General features: G+C 38.7%; 1 protein-coding gene across 1 annotated transcript in view; it reads right to left on the reverse strand.

Annotated features, from left to right (window-relative positions):
• Positions 1-23,058, reverse strand: part of LOC128691411 (homeobox protein Hox-A1-like) — a 95,186-nt gene extending 72,128 nt beyond the window's left edge. Inside the window, exon 1 of the mRNA XM_053780279.2 lies at positions 22,436-23,058. Coding sequence (XP_053636254.1) covers positions 22,436-23,000 — 565 coding nt within the window. The 5' untranslated portion in view covers positions 23,001-23,058. The remainder of the gene's footprint in view (positions 1-22,435) is intronic.
• Positions 23,059-23,284: the final 226 nt, after the last annotated feature.

Consider the following 23,284-nt stretch of genomic DNA (forward strand, 5'->3'; position numbering starts at 1 on the left):
CGTAGTGACTAGCAGTGTTTATAATGGTGTCAAAAATAGCATCTAAAACAGAGGTGGTTTTGTTGGTGATGGTAATAATGGAGGTGATTGTGGTGACAATCTGGAAAATAATGAAGACGATAGCAGTGACAATGATCGTGGATTTAAAACAAAAAATGTACATCTCTGAAACCTCTCTAATATAAATCATTAGGGTTTATATAACACGAGCTTGATCAAAGTCCACGGAGAACAGGATCTGGGAATTATAGACAAACATAAAGAAAAAATTCACATGCACTGAAATTTAAAAAAAATATTTTGTAACTGGTAAGGTGAAGAATATGGAAACAGTGGCGAGATTTTTTAGTTAACATTGTTAGATACAGGGATGCCTTTTACCCAGCACTGCAATACTTCAAGCAGGTACTGGAGTTTCTTACACAGTACTGGAGTGTTTTCTTACATAGCAACTGAGCTTTCTAATATATTTTCCCATTGTTGTGACCCATAACAGTGGGAGAGACACAGGTACCTAGTTTACTGCTAGGCGTGCAATGGCAGGAGGGGTGTAGAAATTCATATGTTCCTGTGTGCCAGGGAATCGAATCCAGGAACTTGTGACCTACATGGTTTCCCTAGTAAGATAACAAGAGTGGTGGTGATGATAGTGTTAGCAATGTTGGTGATTGTGGTGGCAATGGCTATGTTTTTAGCAGTGTGGAGGAATTGGTTTAGGTGACGTTGATGATAGCGGTTATGATGGTGGTGGTTATGTTGATGATAGCGATGGTTGTGGTAGTAGTCGTGATGCTGGGGATGGAGGTCTACCTGGAGTCTACCTGGAGGGTATTCCGGGGATCAACGCCCCCGCGGCCCGGTACATGACCAGGCCTCCTGGTGGATCAGGGCCTGATCAAAGAGGCTGTGGTGGTAATGGTCAAAGTAGTGACGCTGGGGTAGTGTTGGTGGTGGTACTAGTATTGGTAGAGACAGTAACAATAGTTTCGCTGGAGAAAGTTTTGGTGCGTGTGGCAGTGGCGGTGACGGCGATGGTGGCAGCGGTGGCGGCGATGGCGACAGCGGTGGCGGCGATGGCGGCAGCGGTGGCGGCGATGGCGGCGGCGGTGGCGGCAATGGCGGCAGCAATGTGAAAGAAACATTTCCTTAACTTTACACATCTCTCAACTCCTCCAGTCAGTTGCCAGACATCACCGAGACTCTATATGTCCCTTGTTCTTCCTCTCTGCGTCACCTCCTTCCTTCACAACTTTATTTCGCAAAGATACGAATGAGAAACGTTTGTAGATACGAGATAATAAGTGAGTGCAAATGGAGAAGGGAAAATATTGGTAAATATCAGCGGTAAAATGTTGTGCTTAATCCCAAGGTCGTGTATTCTTTCTCCTCGTGGTGGGCTGCTCCTGGGGCTAGCACCAGCAGCAACGCCAGCATTAGCTTCATATGATTTGCTGTAGCAGCAACACCAGCAGCAGGAAATCCATGTTGGTCTTTGCAGCAAAGTGAGAATGTCATGTGACCATTTTTGTATATCTTTACCTTCTTGTCTGTCTCTCTGTCTATATATCTGTCTTTCTGCCTGTCTATGTATCTTTCTTCCTATCTGCTTGCTCGACTGATTGAGAAAGGGTGGATGTGTATACAATAACTTCATTAACAGGTACGATAGGGCCTTAGAGGCTAAGAATCCGGGGGTCAGGAGCTGTGAATCGGCTCCATGAATCACAAGCGAGTGCATATAATGCGTTGCTAGGTGCTCTCTCACTCCTCTGTCTATAAGGACTATGACAGGAGTCCTTCATCCCACGGAAGGAGCGTCACAGGATACTCGGTCCGCCATTAATCATCTCACACAGACAATTAGCTGTGAGTATTTTGACTCTGGGAATGGATACTTATTTGCAAAGTGATGTATGCGAGGTGGCCGCGATCCCCGCTTGTCGTGTGATGGATGGATTTGAAGGCTGAGTAGTCGGGGAGGGAGGGAAGGTGAGTGGAGAGGGAGGGATAGAGGAAGGACTGGAGGGAAGGAAGGGGGAGCAAAGGGGGGAGGGTTTGAGGGGAGGAAGGAAGGATGAGGGAGGAAGGAGTATTTAGATTATAAAAAAAAAAAACTGGGATGAATCGGGTTTGTGTGGCATTGAGAGCTTTGTATTCAGATGAGAGAGTGGAAGGTGAAGTGGAGGGGGTGGGGGGAGACGGGGATATGATGGATTGCTACAGTACTTGAGAGGTATTCTATTATTTGATGACCAGTAGAAGTAAGAGCAAAGAACCAATAGATTTATGAAATCGTAAACACTTATAAACGGTCTAAGAATGTGTTTAGCAATATAATAATGAAAGACCAAATTTAATAGGAAAACAGCCCCTGACAAAATCTACTTATGTGTGTAAATATAAATTTATTAAAACTGAGAAGAATCCGAGTCCGGATTTATATATGATTTTAATAAATAAAAAATATAAAAATGTATCTGAGCTGCCATTTGACATTTTACCTAAGAAAATGTATTGTAGCCCACCTATATTCTAATACCTTACACAGCTTTATCATTAGTTAACATTTTTAGCAAATATCGAAAACCGCCGATGAATTTGCTTTTAGAAATTACTGTGAAGAGTAGGCTAGTTTAACTGTGCGCCCCATCCGGTGGACGGTAGCACAAGATCACATAGATACACAAACATAGATACACAAACATAGATACACAAACATAGATACACAAACATAGATACACAAACATAGATACACAAACATAGATACACAAACATAGATACACAAACATAGATACACAAACACAGATACACAAACGGTCTAGGATCAAAGCCTTAAAAGAGGTTAACCGGAGTACATCCGGGTACGTTACTTTTAAATATACTTCATAGCAGGAAGACTTTTAGCTTCTCGACTTTCTCACCCGTTATGAATTATATTTATTAATGCCCAATCATCTCTACATTTATAAATTTACCTTTTATTGATATTTTAGCATATATGGAATACCTGCGCAAATTTGTTGGTATCTTATTTTGCAAACTGGATAATTTGCACTAAAATTTGCACAGCAGAAAGCCCTTCCTTCTGCAGGCATCGTTGGTGGACGTGTCACCTCAGCGTCAGGGGTGCGACAGGGGTGCGACAGGGCCTCAAAGACATGCCGTCCCCATCATTAATCTCCATGTCGGTGGCAACTTGTCCAGTACCTCCTCCACAACCCTTCTGCTTTAACACTGCTGGCAGAAAGAACTGTAGCACATTATCCACTTTTACTTTGTTAAAATCTGTAGTTGTGTGATATTCACTTTGAATATAGACAAAGTTGTAGCAGAGTGTTTTGGAGGATGAGGAGGCGGTGAGTACGAGAAAGGCGAGGCGGTGAAGCTGGATCACCGCGCCCACCTCAGTGATTAATGATGCACACGTCGACCTAAATTAATGACTGTCACTGTGTGGCGTCCAACCTGACTGGCGACCACTTACAGGGTGGTCATGGGGGTAGGTGGCCGAGTCCTTAATGCCTCGCTAGTTACTTTTTGTCCGACTCCTACAACAGGTGGCTGTGAAGACCCTGATGGAAGGATTATTGGCAATCATTTGCTACTCTGAAGACTTCTCTTGTATCCGCCTTTAATCGACGCTCCCCTTATGACTGTCAACAGCATCTCTTTTGCGTAGCCTAGTAACTGGAGGCGCCGAATAGGCCGAAGTTGTGTTTACAAATGGGTGTTCACACCACTGTCGGTAAGCTCACAATAGTTTGTCATTCGCGGCCGCAAGTTTAACGCTGGTTGCGTATTACACGCTCGCATCACACAAATTAGCCCCAGAATTTATGATCATGGTGAAGGGAGTCGCGTGGTAAAGATAGGAAAGGTAGAGGGTGGGAGAAAGAAGTGGAAGTGTGAACTAAGATTAGGAATGGATGAAAGGGAAGGAAAAGAATGATATTACTAATCGAAGAGTTTGAAACATGAGTGGAAATAATGACAAGTAGAGACATTGAGGTAAAAACTTTGGGAGATTTTAAAAATAATTTAGAGAGATACAGTGGAATAAAGCAACAAGTAGAGATGGAATAACCAAGGGGGAGACGATGGAATGACTATAGATGTGTAGATGGAATGATCAGAGTGGTGGAGATGGAATAACCAGAGGAGCAGAGATAGAATAACTAGCGGAGTGGAGATAGATTGACGTCTATAGCAGTCCTGGATATTTGAACTCCTGGAGGTTTTATAAATGGATTGTTGAAGGTTGAGGCTCGAGTTAGTGGCACGAATGGTAGAGGCTGGAAGATATAGTGAAGTATTTTTTAATCTGTTCCTAGCAGTGGTTATCAGAAGAAGATGAATGGAGAGAGAAAGGAGTGGAGAGAGGAGGCAGAAGAGAAGAATGGAAAAAAGAATAGAAAAGAGAAACTAGAGAAACTAGAGAAGAGAAAGTATGAGAAAGAATGCTGGAGGCTCAAGCCTTGAGCTCTTGCTCAGGTTGATGATACTATATATGATAAGTGATGGCCAATAATCAGCTGAGTTTGTGTGGCGACCCACTCCCAGGGAGCACCTCTCATACATGTAATAAGCTCAGGGACCCATGCCACTGTGGTCTATCTCCATACCAGGCCAGTGAGCGCCATCTTTTTAACGTTGGAAGAGATCAAGAAAACTGAAGAAGCAAAGTTACATGATGTGAAAAAAAAGAGTTGGCGATGCAAATATTAGGAAGAGAACACTGAAAGAAGCTGAAATAAAGGACTCAAGAAGTTGACTGAAGGAGCTCCAAGGAATAATGGTGTCAGTTCTTCCTTCTTGAACTAATGAAGGAACTAGTGGCAACTTCTTTTCCCTCAAAAGGGGTAGAGAAATGCCATTTAATTTGGTTTGTTTGGACAGTGAATGACTTACTGCTCCTATTGTATCTAGGTGATTTAAACCGCATCAGTATATGATACAAAATGCCATTCTTAAACAGAGAAGATACATGTGTAAAAATGATATGATTCTGTAAAGAATTAACAGCGTTTCTGTAACTGTTAACAGTGTTAGTAGTAATAATTGTACTACTAGTAGAGTTAATAGCAAGAGTACTTCTAGTAAAAGTGTAAGCCATAGTGATACTGTGGGCTCTTGAACGGGACTGAAAATTATTTTGGAAGTCACTGCTGGCAGTAATAGTTAATATTATTATTGATATTGTTACTAGTATCAACAGTATTATTAACATAAGTGAATTAACATATAATTCCTATGGATTCCATCTCACATTGAATTTTCCTACAAAATAACTTTGTTAATTAGTTTATCAACCTTATTTTGAAATAAGTAAAAAATCAATCTCTGAGAATTATTAGGAAAATAGTCGGGATAACTTTTAATAATTAATTTTAATATCACAATAATGAAGTAGCTTTGGTAGATGTATAATTTGTAATAATATGAACGTAGATAGGCACATTTACGAAGCAACTTGTAATGTAAACAGTGACGAATATTGTAATAGCCTACTTGAAGCTTGGTTATAATTATTTATGAAAGTTTGGCATATACACAGATAATCAAAATTTTCACTCACTTGAAAACAGTGTGTTTGATTACTTATTTCCTTAGAAATATAAAGATAGTACATTAACCTGTACGACACAACAGGTTAACTTATTAATTTTTAGATTTTGCCGCTGAAGCGGCGTTTATTGAGTACCCCACGACCATCCTGTGGACGGTATCGCAAGAGCACATGGACACACACACAAGACCTGGGAACTAAGATCTAAAAGGGTTAACAGATACACAGACAACCTAGGAACTAGTTGATGAAACTAAGATGCCAGAAATTATGACCAAATATCCTAAATTTATTTGCAACAAATAAAATAATGACAAATTTGTAAATAAATTATTCTCACGGGAATTGCGGTTAGACCTCTACCGGCCTAGTTCGCAGGTCTCTGTGTACTAACATGTTCTCGTGCTACCGTCACCAATAAACTTACCGCTTAAGTGGCAAGAATTAAATTAGAAACTATTAACAGGAATTGTAGAAGCAGTTTTAGTCTGTAGCAGTAGTAGTAGCAGCAGCAGCAGTAGTAGTAGTAGTAGTAGTAGTAGTAGTAGTAGTAGTAGTAGTAGTAGTAGTAGTAGTAGTAGTAGTAGTAGTAGTAGTTGTAGTAGTGGTAGTAGTAACAGGAGTAACAGTTGTGATGGTAGCAGCAGCAGATGTAGCAGTATTATTACTGTTTTATTACTATCATTGGCTTTCTTCTACGTTCATTCATTAGCATTTAAATATATTGTTTCAGGTGTTGTTGTTTATTACCGTTTTGAAGGATTTTTTAAAATTTCCCAGTTAAGCCGATTAAATAAATTTCTCAATATTAAATAATGATTATTCTATATTTAATAAACTTTTCTTCCCCTGAATAAATTATAGAATTAGAAAATTTATTTACTTAAAAAAATTAAGTTTGTTAAAATTATACAAAATAATTATAATAATAAACTGAATATTCTTTTATTATTTTCTTACCGAAGAACCAGATAATAAAACAAATCAAAAGTATTTCTTATTATAAAATGCCTATAAGAAAGACCATAGGTACGGAAGTCATGGCTGGGAAGTCTGCGAGTTGGTGAGTTATGTATCCAAGTGAAGCAAATAATGACTTAAGTGAGACTGGTGGTGTTGCTATCCTCTACCAGCAGCCACCTAAGTGTTTATCACATACAGTCCCACCCACGTAATGGTTTATAAACCACAATCTCACACGGAAAAAAGGCATTACAAACAGCTAATCGGTGAGCTGAACAAACGGGGCCAGTGTCTGTCTCGCTACGGCCAGCAGCACAGCCAAACACAGACTGTCATGCGCGCGCCACTCCTGACAGAACGATACTCTGACAGAACACTATACTGACAGAACGCTGCTCCAACAGAATGCTGTTCTGACAAAACACTGTACTGACAGAAACTTGTTCCGAAAGAATGTTACGCTGCCAGAGTACAGTACTGACAGAATACTGCTCCAACAGGATTCTGCTCTTACAGAACGCTCATCTGATGGTACGATACTCAGAAAAAACGCAGTATTGGTGAAATTCCATAAAAAAAGGATAAAGAGGAAGAACTTGGTGACTAAAGAATTGATTGTTTTCTCACTATTCTACAGAGCGTATTAGTAAGAAATTCCTTTCCTACTTTGGCAATCATTAAAACATATAACTGGGAAATGGTGAAAATACTGTTCACAATTGAGTTACTATAATAATTACAGGAAGATTCACTTAACACAGAAAATTTTTAGAGGTCCCACCGAGACAGGGAGTACCCTGTCCCGGTGGGACCTGCATCGGTGGATTCGGCAAGAGGACACCTTTCCCGAATTATCAAAATTAAAATTTGTTTTTGCCATAAATCAGCGGAAATCGACCTGAGCATAACGAAAAAAATAGACAACATTAATTTTGAAGTGATATTAAATTTGTTTAAATTTATCTATGACATTTGTGGCAGAATTTACCTAAAAAAAACTTGTGTTAGTTTAAGTGAGGTTAGGTGAGGTTAAGTTAAATTTGGGGTCCCAAGAAATTTTCATGTCACTGTCAGCGAAAAAAAAAATTTTTTGAGGAAGTTTATTTTTTATGGAAGTTCGGCCTATTCGGCAAGTTCCGCTTATTGGGTACGCCAATATATATATATATATATATATATATATATATATATATATATATATATATATATATATATATATATATATATATATATATATGTCGTGCCGAATAGGCAGAACTTGCGTTCTTGGCTTAAATAGCAACGTTCATCTTGCCATGTAGGACAAGTGAAAATTTATGTATGCAATAATTTCGCCAAAATCATTCTGAACCTAACGAAAAAAATATATTTCACTGTGTTTGTTTAGTATTAAATTATTGTAAACAAATTTAAAATATATTTAGTTGGGTTAGGCTAAAATAAATTGCTCTTTTTATAATAAAGTTAGGTTAGTTTTCTAAGATTCTTTTGGTGCAAAATTAAAAATTTTAACTTAACATTAATGAAAAAAAATATATCTTCAAAGGTATAAAAGAAAATTTCAGAAAGGACTTAATTTTAAATGAGTTCTTGCTAATTGACCAGTTTTACATATTCGGCACACACACACACACACACACACACACACATATATATATATATATATATATATATATATATATATATATATATATATATATATATATATATATATATATATATACATATATATATATATATATATATATATATATATATATATATATATATATATATATATATATATATATATATATATATATATATATATATATATATATATATATATATATATATACATATATATATATATATATATATATATATATATATATATATATATATATATATATATATATATATATATATATATATATATATTATGGGGTCAATTTACATTTATTTAATATTACTTAAAATGTATGATATATATTATTTGCGTTATGCTCTGATTGAGTTTCGGTCTCGCGCCACCGTTGACAGGATGGCTACTGGGAGCACCACATTAAACTCTTTCAGAGGAAGTGGCAGCCCAGAACTGACTTAATAAATATTTATTCACAAACAGATTGTCTAACAGTTGGTGCAGCATCAGTGAGGAAGTTTAGTGAACTTCTTCAAGTGAAATTTTCAAAAATATAATAATTTTTAAAAAGAAGACGGGATAAACTGAGAATAATTTGATTTCTATGCCCACAGACAGGCAAACACACACACACACACACACACACACACACACACACACACACACACACACACACACACACACACACACACACACACACACACACACACACACACACACACACACACACACACACACACACACACACACACATCATACAGAGAAAATCGAAGCAGAGGACGGTCGAGAAGGCTACTCGTCCCTCCAAGTGCTGGGCGGCTGCCAACTCCACATTCATAGCAACAGCAGCCTCAGGCTTCCCGGCTTTCAACTGTCTTGGACCAATCTCGAGAACTGTACGGGCTAGACCTTGTCCAAATACCATACATATTTTTGGATGATTTCTTCGTTGATTTCAAGTGTTAACGGTCATTATTTACAATAATTATACTGTTTATATTTCAAGTGTAAACTCATCTAAATATTAAACAGTGATTGGTTTTCATCATTTTTATTAAGAGATCACAGTGTTTAATGACTACTGTTTCTATTGTAAATGAAATCAAACCATAATTATGTATGGTTTTAACATGGGAGTTCTTGATTCAAACAAATTGTTTAACTTGATCCCAAAGTGTGGACAGTCCACACTTTGGGTTCAAGTATCCAAATATTTATCGCCAAAGAGTCCTATTAAAGGCAACAGTTTCACTCCTTGGGATCACTGCTTAAAAGGCTCTTAAGTCACTATTACAAACTCATCGAAAGAAAGATTCGAATCTCTTCGTCTGTTTTGGAGAATGAGGGCGTCTAAGACCATAACATGACCAACATCATTCAATAATATATATATATATATATATATATATATATATATATATATATATATATATATATATATATATATATATATATATAATGGGGTCCACCTCTGGTGTAATTTGTGGGACCCACAGCCTCGGAGAAGTGGATAAAAAGGTTTCAAGGAAGAATATTTGGATTTCTTCCTGAAGCAGTTTGAATATTCCACTTCCCCTACCACCCCATCTTTTCATTCTTTTTTTTACCAATAGGAATATTTTATTAAATGATATGGTACAGAAGATAAGAGATACATTGTTGATTTAAAGGTGGCATATACGGTACATGTTGTTACGTGTGTATCACCGATTATAAGGCGAAAATCTCATCCAGCTCCTCAGAGCTGGGGCGTGTGCCTAAAATACAGCAGGCATTACCCCTTTGAACAGCCGCACTGAGCCGCTGGAACAGAAAACTAGCTGCCCTGGGATCCCTAGTTACCCTGATGAGTCTTTTTCCCAGCTCCTTAAGGAATATAGATGCATTCTTTCCCCATAAGCCGAGGGTCTCTGAGCCTCTGGGAACAAACATATAGTGATGGGCAAGTTCTCCATATTTTCTAGACTTTTGGGACTCCCTGAAGCTGGCAGCTGCCCCTCCTTCCTCCCTGGTGTATTGGTGATAAGTATCAGCCAAGGTAGATGCACATGTATAGTCCCACACCACCTGCTTCCCGTCTGTCCAGGCTTGAAGGGTGATACCATCTGGACGCTTCTGGCTGCCATCAGATCTGCATAGCTGGGGTGGCTCCCTTACTGCTGGGCATCCGGCTGTTGTGAGGCTCCTCTTGATAATGTTATTAACCTCCTCATGTGTTGCAGTCTTTCCCTGGATTTACGGCACACAAGACCATGGTACTCGAATCGGTCTGCTGCTTCACTGCCACAAATACACCTGTGTTTGGCGAGAATAGGGGCGGCAAGTCGAAGGGCAACACCGATGCGGATGATCTGTGGGTCGAGGCGTGTGCCAAGGCTGGAGTTGGGAACAGCCAACAGAAAGTCCCGTGCATGAGGGGCTCTCACTGCCAGGAGGCGGGCTCTATCCTTCCCTGACACACTCTGAAGCATTGTTGAGGCTATATTTTCCACTATTGGACCATCCCAGTGCGATTGTTTGTAGTTGTTGGAAGGAGCAGGTCTGGTTTCAGAGCCCGTTAGATTATCCCAGATCATGGAATATATATATGTGTGTGAATGTGTGTGTATGTGGGTGTGTACGTGTGTGTACATGTGTGTGTGTGTGTGTGTGTGTGTGTGTGTGTGTGTGTGTGTGTGTGTGTGTGTGTGTGTGTGTGTGTGTGTGTGTGTGTGTGTGTGTGTGTGTGTGTGTGTGTGTTTCAAAAACACAAATAATCTCGAAGATGGACACAAAAATACCGAGGCTAGCACTGGGCAGACTAACAGTATACTCGCGTTGCACTGTTGGGGAAGTCGACAAAGTTGCCGTGCTCAATTATATCATTACAGTCCTCCTCCTTTCTCACACATGCTAATGATGCTACCTGAAGCACTGACTCTTCCAGCACATCGGCCACCCGCCCGCCCGTGCTTCACCTACAGTACACTCACGGTTATGGAGAGTCCTTTCTCCTGTACTTCGTTGGAACCAACAGTACTGTCATGTAGGTGTTTCCTGTACTCTGGTATACTGGATAGCCGGTATTTAACACACGATGATGGTAGATAACTGCTGTCTACTACACAGTGGTGGATAACTACTAACATACGATGATGGTGGATAACTACTAACTGATGGATAACTACTAACCCACGATGATGGTGGATGACTGCTGTCTAGTACACGCTGACGGATAACTACTGACCCACGATGATGGCAGATAACTGACGTTTAATACACGCTGATGGAGGAAAACCGTTGTTATGTTCAACCGCTTAGGAAAAAATCCCATATATCTCCCTGTGGCTCTTTGTATTTCCCGTCTCACTTTGTAATGTTCACATCAACGTCACCTAGGATCTGACATCAAATTTTGAGTGTGATGGACCTGTTGACGTGGAAATATGTTTTTCTTATTTTTTTTTTTTTACTATTTCGCGTTACTTAATAACCAGACACTGGGTCTGTCTTCACTCTAATCTTTATGGTTTTTCCGAATACGTAAGCAGCTGATTGCAATTTTTTTTGGTGTAATAATTTTATGAATACCGACCGTCATTTTACTTTTAAGCTGAGGTAAGCTTAACACCCAATTCTCTTTGGTCATGAAACTGTAGTGGTCTTCTGGTAGTCTTAGTTCACAGGTCTGTTTTGGATCACACAGACCCTGCGGGAGCATGCAGTCATTATTACTATATTAATAGTAGAAGCAACTACTGTTAGGTGATACAGCTCTTCTTCAGTGTCTGTAACTGGGATCCCGTTCCTGATACTAACTACACTTGAATAAGTATGTTTGGGATCTGACTCCATCTTCGGGAACACAGCATATGTTGTAACTCTGACGTTCTTCAAGATCTAGCGTCTGGTCTTGACTGATTAATCTTCCAGGACTAAAACTTTATCCAGCCGAAGTTATTCTGCTACGCGTTCATCTATTCCCATCTACTAGTCGAGGTCCACCACGGGTAAACATGCTCCTCACCATCTTCGGGTATTTCTTCAGTGTGTGAGGAAAAAAATACCGATGTATGATCCCACAGGGATCATACAGGATTGAAATATGGTCGCAGACTTGGATCATACCTCAGTTATTTTACCTGACTCTTCATGATCAGTCATTCAGAATACCCAGAGTTCACCACGGGGAAGTGGAAGCTGAGTTCTCACCGCAAGACCCTGGGCCGCCGTTACATATATAATTTATCTTTATTTTTCTAATGGGGAAAAATAATTTGGTCATGTCTGTTTATTATTTAGGAGTAAAAAATCAGATTTGTTCCTTGTCGCATAAATTTATCTTCTTATTTGTTTATTATTAGGAGTTATTTCTGTTTTATTCATATTTTTTCACAAGAGAGGAAGTGATGTCGCTGGTTATTCACAAACAGGATAGTCACTATAGCACCACTATGTCTGCGACCAGCTTCATTTACACCCACTGTAGAATTTCCCAAAGAACAGCGATCTAATTAATTAGAACTTTTGAAAATAAAAAATCACTGAAAATTAGGTTAAAAATTCAGATTTATTTAACATTTCTACATTACCTATCCTTAACAAGAACGCGAGTCACAGTATTTCTGATCATCTATCAGATGACACTGCTACCAGGAGCTATCAGCAAGCATATCCGAACACCCCGCCGCAGTGGAGGAGAAAGAGAGGGGTATAATCATGACATAAAAAATACTCTGGGACACAAACAAGGTGGATAAGAACACTCTGACATTAAAGGAACCAAAGCGAGGGTATATATATGGAATTAGCGAACTGAGGAGAACCTCAACTCCTCACGCTGAATAACCAACATAGGTTTATAAAAATATAAAGGATAGATGGAACAAGAGCAGTTACATGGATCAAATATGCATTATAGAAACAATATACTAAACTGGAAGTTAAGAAATGGAACGATCATTAAACTGCTATAATAACAACTCCATACTTATATTTAGTAAAAGGTATGACGGAAGTATATAAAGCATCAGTTGATGGGAAGCTAAGTGGCCGGCCCTTGAGGTGGAGCTCAACCTAATGATATCCAGAGAGAAGTGTCTTGTTGCCGACAGTGCTGAAGAAGAAACAGGTTGAAGAACAAGCTTCAAATGGGACAACTTTTCTCTGTATAAAGCTTCATCAAGTCAAGACTTGGTAAAGCTCCACAAAGAACACTATGTCCCAATAAAATCTACAGCTTCTATTTTTCTTCACTCCCAAAACCCAGTTAAGCTAAATAATCAATTGTACACTATAAATCTCCATTTAATAAACCCTGAAAGAAAAATAAAAACTCACATTGTCCTTCATAAAAGGGTTAAACAGACCCAGACTCCATCGGGTTGTATCATGACAGCCAATACACACCCCAACAAAGGGTTAAATAGTCAGGAAAAAAAGTGTTAAATCGCCCTTTGCTCCATGCGCAATAGATCCCTCGTTAAGATTATCCGATGTACCATCGCTGCTTTGTTAATCACTCATATTCGTTATGTGAGTCGTGTTGTAGAGACATCAGGAAGGCGTCTTAACACTGATTTCATCCCAGTGAGTGCTGATAATCATTTCGCGTTTTTATATCTTTGGTTATAGCTTTCGATATAGTATCTGGGTTTTGTTTGTAAAGGGGGAAATAATCGTCCGGTTTTGCTTGTCACGGTGAATATAATCGTCTGATTTTTTTTAACTGATCTGGAAATAATCGTCTATTTATAAGAAAGCTGAAAATATATTTTAGTCCAATATTACCTTAAATTTAGGATGGAGAGTTGTGGTTGTTAACTAAATGTGGTTTAGGACGACTATTTTCACCATGACACAAGAACAAAACGGTCTGATTATAAAGTTTTTTTACTCTTTACCCTCAAGATCTGTAAAAGTGGTTTCGTCTTGAAGAACAAACATTCAGAGAAAAAGCTTTTGCTACCTTGAAATTTCCCATACACGTTTTCCTCTCTGCAAAATTATCACCACTGATCACCGACTAATTCTACCTACCGGACAAACCGTGGCTACGATCCACCCCTCTATTCTTGACAGCTGACACTGTCGTTGCCGTCCTCACCTACAAATAATGTTAAAGAATACACAAGGGCACCCCACCCCATCATTAACAGCGGGAGTTTACGCAGCCCATGTGAGGGGGGATGCTATCACGTTTATAAGAGGCAAAGAAACAGAGATTCGGACACAAGATTACAGGAACATAAATCCGCTTGCAGGATAGCTGACACAGGGACTGCATGCGTGTTACACCAGAACACACACACGCACCTCTACAAGGAGAATGACGTAGGGAGACGGTTATGCATAGAATCTGCAGGGATGGTTGAGTGTGATGAGCAGAGTTCCACAATGGTCAGTACATGGACCAATATGGTTTGTTGTAAATGTAATGAACATGAAAAAAATAAACTGAGTCAGAGGTGTCCCTGCTTGCAGATGGCGTCAAACTAAGAAATATAATACAAACAGGAACAGACCAGGAAAGACTACAAATGAATCTGGTGAAGCTGCATATTTGGTCTGACAATTGGCTCTTAGAATGTAACCCCACCAAATGCAAACTAATGAAAATCGAGGGAAGAAAAACAAAAAAGACTGGAAACAGAGTACAGACTCGGGGGACAAATTCAATAAATCTCTCTGAAAAAGGACACTGGGGTTAGCATAGCTCTGAACATTTCACTTGAAGCAAACACCAACCAAATAACGGCCGCAGCAAACAAACTCTAGATAGACAAAATTAAGGGTAGCTTTGAGGAACTTCAACGAGCAGGCATTCACAACCCTGTACACAGCATACGTCAGGTCCATCTTGGAGTATGCTGCACCATTATGGAACCCACATCTGATAAAGAATGTAAGGCTGTAAAAAGGGTAAAGTTTGCAAAAAGACTAGTCCCAGAGCAGTAATGAGATACTAGAGGAGCTACTGTACAGAAGGACCAATGGTGACATGATTACGACTTACGAAATACAGAGAGAAATTGACAGGGTGGACAGGACGAGTCTGAGAGGCAGGTTTCAGGTACACGAGGACATAGCTGAAAGTTAATAACATAGATGAATCACAAGGATGTTAGGAAATACTTCTCTAGCCTGAGAGTGATCTTGAAGTGGAAGCACATGGACAGCGAAGTGGTAGAGGAAGGATCCATACATAGTTTTAAGAAGTGGTATGATAGAGCTCACACAGTCAGCATAGGAAAAACCCAGTAGAGGCCAGCTTAGAAGCGGGGCCAGGATCTGTGACTCAACCTTTACCACCACTAATAGATGAGTATGAACACACACATACACACACATTATGAAAGAAGGCCAAATATAAACAAGCGTCACCTGTACATGTTGACAGGTGACAAGATTACAGGAGTGACTGGTGGTCCGTCAAGATAATTTACACGAGCAGCAGCTCACACAGTGACGCTGTTTACTGTTACTTTCCTCACACAGAACACTAATGCAAATTTTCCGTGAATATAAAGAATTTATAATTTCCCAACATGTTTACCAAAATAGTAATAGTGTGTGGGAATTATTACTCAGAAATTATGTTTAAATACTATTACTACTACTGCTGCTACTGATAAATAATAATAATAATAATAATAATAATAATAATAATAATAATAATAATAATAATAATAATAATAATAATAATAATAATAATAATAATAATCGGTGTTGTGTCTTCTATGATGGTTTGAAAATATGCAAATTGATTTGACATAAAAAAAAACTTTTCTAATAACTGCCGCCGATGTTAGCAAATTTAGTGTTGCAAGAATTATATCCGTCTTTTGTCATGAAGTAGAATAGGCATATGGTTAGTGTATTTTTCTTTAGTATGAAGTATATCTTAATGATATATTTTATTAAAAAAACCATGAAGAGGCTACCTAGGCTCCTGGAATCCGAAACGTCGCCACAATTAAATGTCACATTAGTTGGAGCTGAGTTTCTTGTACCTAACACTCAGTGAAGAGACACATGTAAGGATAAGATATTAATTTTGTAGTGGCGGAGCGGAAGGCAGCTCAAGGCCTCGGTCAAATAAACTAGAGCTCCACCGAGAGGGTCACCATATCACTAACACCCGAGTCTTGGAAAATTTTCCTGCTATTTCTGACTGGCAAAATATCCTGCTATCCCGTGTGGATATTTACTGTGTGATGCTGGTAACAATGTAACACCATTGAGAATATAAGTCGTAGCTACAGTGGACAAAAACTAAATTATGCAAGACAATTTTCTAAGTAAAGCTTTTACAATACTCAATAAAACTCTACATAGAGCGAAACTTTGTGTTTTTGCCACACACGCGTCTACGTTTTGCTCTTCAAAGCATCTTAAGCCAATTATAAGTAAAAGCAAATCTAAAGGAGTAATTTAAAACACACTTTTAGAAGGACAAGCCTTCATTATAAGACTTTCCATCCACAATGGGACTAACCTAATATATAAATTCAGATTAACTTAACATGTAACAAGAGTTAACAAACCGAATTATAAAACTCTTTAAATAATCAACTAATCCAGCGGAAAAAAAATATAAAATAAGCTCAACTTTATTGCAAATCATGTAAATAGGAAGATAAAATGTAGAACAAATACCATGGCAAAATTAAAATCCAAAAAGTGAACAGAATAACAAATACGGGAATAGTTAAAACTAAAGAATAATAGTCAAATTATCGTGGCTGGAACAATTTACAGATGACCCTTATATTGGAGATGAAACGAGACGACGTTTCGGTCAGTCGCTGAAGGAAATATTATTTTAGTTTCATCTCCACTTTGTGGGTGCCATGTGAGCGGCTAAAATTTTCCGAGAAGAATCTATGGTACCGCAAAAACTTCGTTATCTGTATGTGTTACTGTAAATGAACCTTCATTATTTGACTGTTACAGCCAACACGTAGTCACTATATCATTTACCGTAAACACACTTCTATTATACCGCAAGCATTACATCGTTATTAATGTCACAGAAAACACACCTTCATTATCTGACTGTTACCACAAACAGTCCTTCATTATCAGGTGATGATACCACAAACATTCCTTCAGTATATGACTATGTTAGCGCAAACATCCGTTAAGTGCCTACGTTACCGCAAGCACTCCTTCGTTATCTATGTTACCGCAAACATTCCTTCGTTATCTGCAGTATGTTACTACAAGCACGCCAATGGTATTTTAGCTGGAAAGCGGCCGCAGATAACACACTTCTCTCCTCACCTTAGTCATGCGCTCTCATTATTCCAAAAATAACTCAAGATGAAAAAAAAAAGCCGGATTTTGATATCACTGAGAAATACTGCTGAGAGATGGATGGAAGTGATCTCCATCGTTAATACGAACTAGATAGCGTTGAAAGACGGCCAATTTTTTCTGCGTTTGCGGAACCAACACTAAGGTAAGAGATGGGTTTTCATTTTAATCCCTAAGACTGAGGTGAGAGATAAGTTGGTGAGTACATCTCTCATTGTAGACGAGAGATTATTTAATGACCATTTCCCTCAGTAGAGTCTGTGATGTCGAAGTATTTTTGGCTATTTTCGTGGATATGAGGAAACTGTTGTCTATTCACAACATTTGAACGTCGGTCTTTCGCTGCATATATCGTAAATGCTAGGTCAAAATAGTGTTGGGAAAAATTGGCACAAAGAAAGATTATTTTTAAAACCATTCGCTTAGTCGATATGGGTAATATAGTAAAGTATGAGATTAATGCGGGTAGATGACCACTGACTTTAGACTTCAGGGAAATATCGCACAGAACTGAAGACAAAAGCTCACTTATCTGAAGAACGTTTTGCTCAGTGTAGACCTTTGTTATGTTCTTGATAAAGATCTACACAGAGTGAAAGGTTGTCTTGAAAATTAAATATAAAGAAAAGAAGGCTAAAGGTAGATTAAACTGTCTTTCATTACAATAAATTATTTTGAATAAATTATTACATTTACTCTGGAAATATAAAACTGGAATGTCAAGAGTTTCTATAGCTAGGCTTCACGGAGATAAAATTGGGAAATAGTTTTCCCAAGCCATTGTCTTCCAGAACGGAGATACTCCAGGAAATTCTCGACATTTTTATTTCTATGAAAATTTCACTTGGAATTTCCTCATTGCCTAAACTTAATAAATCTTAATAAAATAATATATGATAATAAATACAAAAATAATAAATAATTTTAATAATATTTTTATTGCATTAAACTTTTATTTATATTTTTTATTATTTTTTTAATTATCACATTGATACAGAGTCTGGGGAATAGTAGGTATCCGGGTATAGTTCAAGGGAAAGATAGCTCTAATTTCTTGAATTGAAATCCCTCACCAGCGTCAAGGCAACCTCTTATATATGGATTAGAAAAAAAAATAGCTTATCCTACTGTCCTGCACCCACGATATTACGGATTTTATAATTAATATCTGCTGAAGTCGCTCTAATACATTATATTTTCTTACTTCTAAGCTAGACACTTCATATCTTTTAGGCCGATTAGTGCAAGATAGATACTTCGTTTTTGAAAAATATTGTTAAATTACCACGATTTTTGAGTGTCATATCAAGGTAAAATAAGAGCCCAGGGAATTGAACCCGCATGTTTCTGGTTGTGCGCCGCCTGGTCTAACCATTGCTTATTTGCTCCGACAAGTAGGATTACCAGGATTGTCAGACAAAAAGTGATGTAGGTTCTCGGGGCATTACGCTGTTGCAAGTCTCATTTTAATGATGATAATTTCATTGTGTTTTACATATCCGCTCCTGGAACTCGCGCCGTTCAGAACGTGGGATTCGAAGCTGGTGGTAGTGGTATTTTGTTCGTCAGGAGAAATGGGAGGATTTCACCACACGGGTGCCATAGCCATAAGATAATATGCTTGGTGGAGTTTACGGTCATTTGACCAAAGTCTTGTCCTGGCTTACCCATCCACTCAGTAAACAAATAAATGTCACATCATAAGATGTGATGATAGGTCTTCCACCCAACAGAAAAACACAGTAGTTCATTGGTTTGTAATTTCATTGAAGGCCTATTGATTACAGTAGGCTCATTAAGGCTGCATATAACCCGGTCACTACCAGTCAAGAATACTTCAGTCCATATAACTGGGCGTTAACATAATCTCTCCCTGAAATATTTTAAGATTATTCAATACCCGTTATATACAAATTAATATTTGCTCATTGTCTCGATAGTATAATAGTAAAATCGTAATATGTGAATATTTGCCAAAAATCTCCAAGAAAAACAATTAACTAAGGTCATGCATATTCTTTGATAAGTTAGAACAATCAAGCTAATTTATATGATGTAAATATTAAAAAAACTTAAGTTAGCTTATATGGCTATTTTTTTGTGTATAACTTTAACTGTTTTCCTTGGGGAAGGGATTCAAGTGATCCTTAAAAGACTTATTTTCAAAAGACAACAGTCAAGCTGCAAACAATCCGGACACCTGTGTTTGCTATTGCAGTTACAGAGAACTGTTTACGGTGGGTGGATGACCTATGTAGTAAAATGATGTAGTAAAATGATGTGGATGACCTATGTAGTAAAATGTAGAATAATACATGACTAACACGTGGGTTGTGATTATTATTTTGAGCTGAGCTCAAATAATCGTGCTGATTTTAAGCAACTCATCGGATACTCTTTTAAAATATTTTTACTCGTCTTAAATTGTTGTTATATTATATGATAAAGTTTTTTCAAAGTATATAACAGGCAAGAGACTGACTCGCAGAAAACATTTCTCTGTATAATTCGGCATCTTAAAACAGACAAATTGCGAGGCTATTATTTTTACTGGGTATTGATATAAAATCTTGCTTGTACTGTATATATGAATTCACAGTGACATACACAAAGAATAAGAAGACACAATACCGTGGCTGGAACAATACACAAATGAAAATACTGTAGCTCATTGTATTATGTAGCCATGCGACTACCATTGTCATCTGAAAAGATTTAGATGAAGCCAAACTATGATGGTCAAATTCTTCCACAATGTTTTTCCCTTTGATACCCGCCCCAAAATTGGCATCCCATTATATAACTTGAAGAATGCGAGAGAGCCGATGCAAAGCTACACATGTGTATCTACTCCGGCTGATATCCGTATTCCTCCTCAGCGCTGGTGAAGAGTGCTGCCGTCCATCATAAGAAAGCTGACAAGCTCAAAATGTAACATACTTTAATGATCATCACATTATCCCTGCATTAATTGAGAGTCTGGCCTCTACAAACTTTTTACCACTTTACTCAGCTTATCTATATTTTACTCAATAATTTACAAAAACTAAAACAAATGGCAGAGCATATTTATGTACACTTAAGAAAATTCATTACAATTCCTAAAACCATACTAATGTTATAGTAAAGTCTATGGGCTATCGGCAACAATACTAATAGCAGTTCCTTCATATATAGAGGTCATATACACCGAATGGTGTATATGTCCTGTATATATGGCGAAAAGGATACGTGCAGCCTTAATGAACCTGATGCAGTTGATAGGCTTCAAACCTCATTAACCAACCAGCCTAACCATATACACACCGTGGATAAACACTATGAATGTTTTGGCGTATATACACAGAGGTGTGCATATATCAACATATATATAAAGAGGTGTGTATATCTCAACGTATATGCATAGATTATTATTATTATTATTATAAAAAAGAAGCGCTAAGCCACAAGGGCTATACAGCGCATATATGCATAGAGAAGTGTGCATATCTAAATATATAATCTTGAAGAGGTGTGAGCAGCTTAACGAATACACCGAAAGGTTAGTAGCACTAATTCACATGTAAAGAAAGGTGTGCTTATATGTCAGTGCAGTTCAAAGGTTACCTTATTTTAGAGTTTAAAGTTTAAAGTGGATTGTTGATGTATATTAGTAGTACAGCCTTAACAACCCTCGTTCAGTACACAGGTTTTGTACCTCACCAGCCAACTTTAACTTCACGATTCCATGTTACACTGAAATGAAACCCATAACCATTTTGGGATTCGAACTGAGGCTTGCAACATTCATATGCTAACATACTCTGTTCGTTGGCTATTATTTATTTATTTATTTATTTATTTATTTATTTATTTATTTATATTATTATTATTATCATAATATTATTATAATATTATTATTATCATTATTATTATTATTTTCATAATTCCGAATCGTTAAACTCGTAAGGATATACAACATCAGGGAAATGAAATGTAATTCGATCGAACGATAGGTAATTAGTTTCATTTCCTTGGATTAAGAGCCTTTTATTAGCATCAAGGCAACTATTTCCCTTGACGGTCCCTGACCAGATTCCTTTTACCACTGCGGCACCAGTTTAACGGTATACTGTACCCACCATTCTCACAATTCATGATACTTAGCCTTACAAGACTAGGAGAATAAATGAACGACAGTGTTTGAGAAGCTTTACGAGATTTGAATGATAGTATAGAAGAGGTTCGGAGACAGCCTATCCAAGAGGTTCAGTAGAATGTGAACCAGATAGTTGTTCATTTATATATTTACTAAAATATAAAATGAACTAATATATAAAAAATGTAGAATAACTAATATATAAAAAGAACGTTGATTTTATTTATTGGCTTAACTCAAGATTTTAGTAAATGTTACAATTTTTTTCGAAGTCTACATGGCATGCATCTATTGTAAAAAAAGATAGAATGCAGAGGACAACATAGCAAACAACCTTGACAATGGCAGCTCAGTAAACGACGAATTAATTCAAAGTTTAAAGAATGATTAATGACCCACATCAAAGATGACATCGATAACTACTGTTTAAAGAGATGTAAATCCGACATTAATTCTGGAGTGTTATGAGGTGTGTCCGAGATCTGTGATGTGTTTGTCTGCTCCGTCTTTCCTTCCTCTACCTTGACGATATCATCTTTGTCCTAGTGAAATTTCTCAGCTTAGGATAACAGATTTCATGACTCTATATGACTATCATATAGAGTAATGCACAATACTTATGTGTCCAGTTTTGATTAATTAAATAAAATCACAAAATTCACCTCACCGTAATGGGAATAATTAAGAAAGTGGTGTATGTTTTAGGTCATGTGAGTATCTTAGGTCGTGTACGGGTCACAGGTCATGTACGTGTCTCTGGTGTAGGTTGCGCACGCTTAGGTATACAACCCCGCGGCCCCACGTGTGGGCGTGGGTGCAGGCGTGGCAGGAAGGGCAGGTATCTTACCTGGTTTAGGTACGTTCCTCTTGACCTGCATCCACTTGTACGTAGGTACTGACTGTTGGGGCTGGTGGTGGGGAAGGGCGTGAGGTGAGCCGCCCATCATGCCTCCCACTCCACACGCCTCCCTCACACCCTCGTGGTGGGCATAAAGACCCATACTCATATGTCTGTACTGGGCGGCGGGGTCCAGGTAACCTGGGTATGCCCCCGCTGCCGCCGGCGACATGACGCCCGTCTGGCCGCCCACAGCGGCGTGGGCGGCGCTGGTGTAGTCGTAGCCTTGAGAGACGTGATGCTGGGCAGCTGCCATGCCCCCCGCAGCGTGCCCAGGATAGCATACGCTGCTATAGTCATCCAGGTTGGTATAGGATGAGGGCACGTCTTGTAGGCTGGTGTGCTGCGGACGGTGGTGATCTGTGGGCGTGAGTGCGGGCGGGATGTAGGTCTGGCCCTGCACCGCCTCGTGGGATTGGCACTGGGCGTAGTAATGTTGCAACTCTGAGGAGTAGGCCTGGCTGTGGTAGCCCGAGTCTGCGTTGCACACCCCGTACACCATGTTGGTGTTCATGTGGCCGCCGCGCGGGACTTACTGAACATCGCCCATGTCTCGTTTCCCGGCCCCCCTCTATCTCTCTCACTCTCTCTCTCTACCCCCCTCTCTCTCTCTCTCACTCACTCACTCTCTCAGTGCCCCGCCCACACCCTCTCGCCCCGCCCACACCCCCACCTCCACACCTCCGTCTCTCGCGCGATACACCAATTCCCAACTCAATACACAACCCCCCCTCAGAGTTACACAGGCTATGTACACACTCCGGAGGTGATGTCAGTGTTGCCGATTGGTACACGCCT

The sequence above is a fragment of the Cherax quadricarinatus genome, chromosome 36 (genome assembly GCF_038502225.1).
Source record: "Cherax quadricarinatus isolate ZL_2023a chromosome 36, ASM3850222v1, whole genome shotgun sequence".
NCBI classification, from domain to species: domain Eukaryota; kingdom Metazoa; phylum Arthropoda; class Malacostraca; order Decapoda; family Parastacidae; genus Cherax; species Cherax quadricarinatus.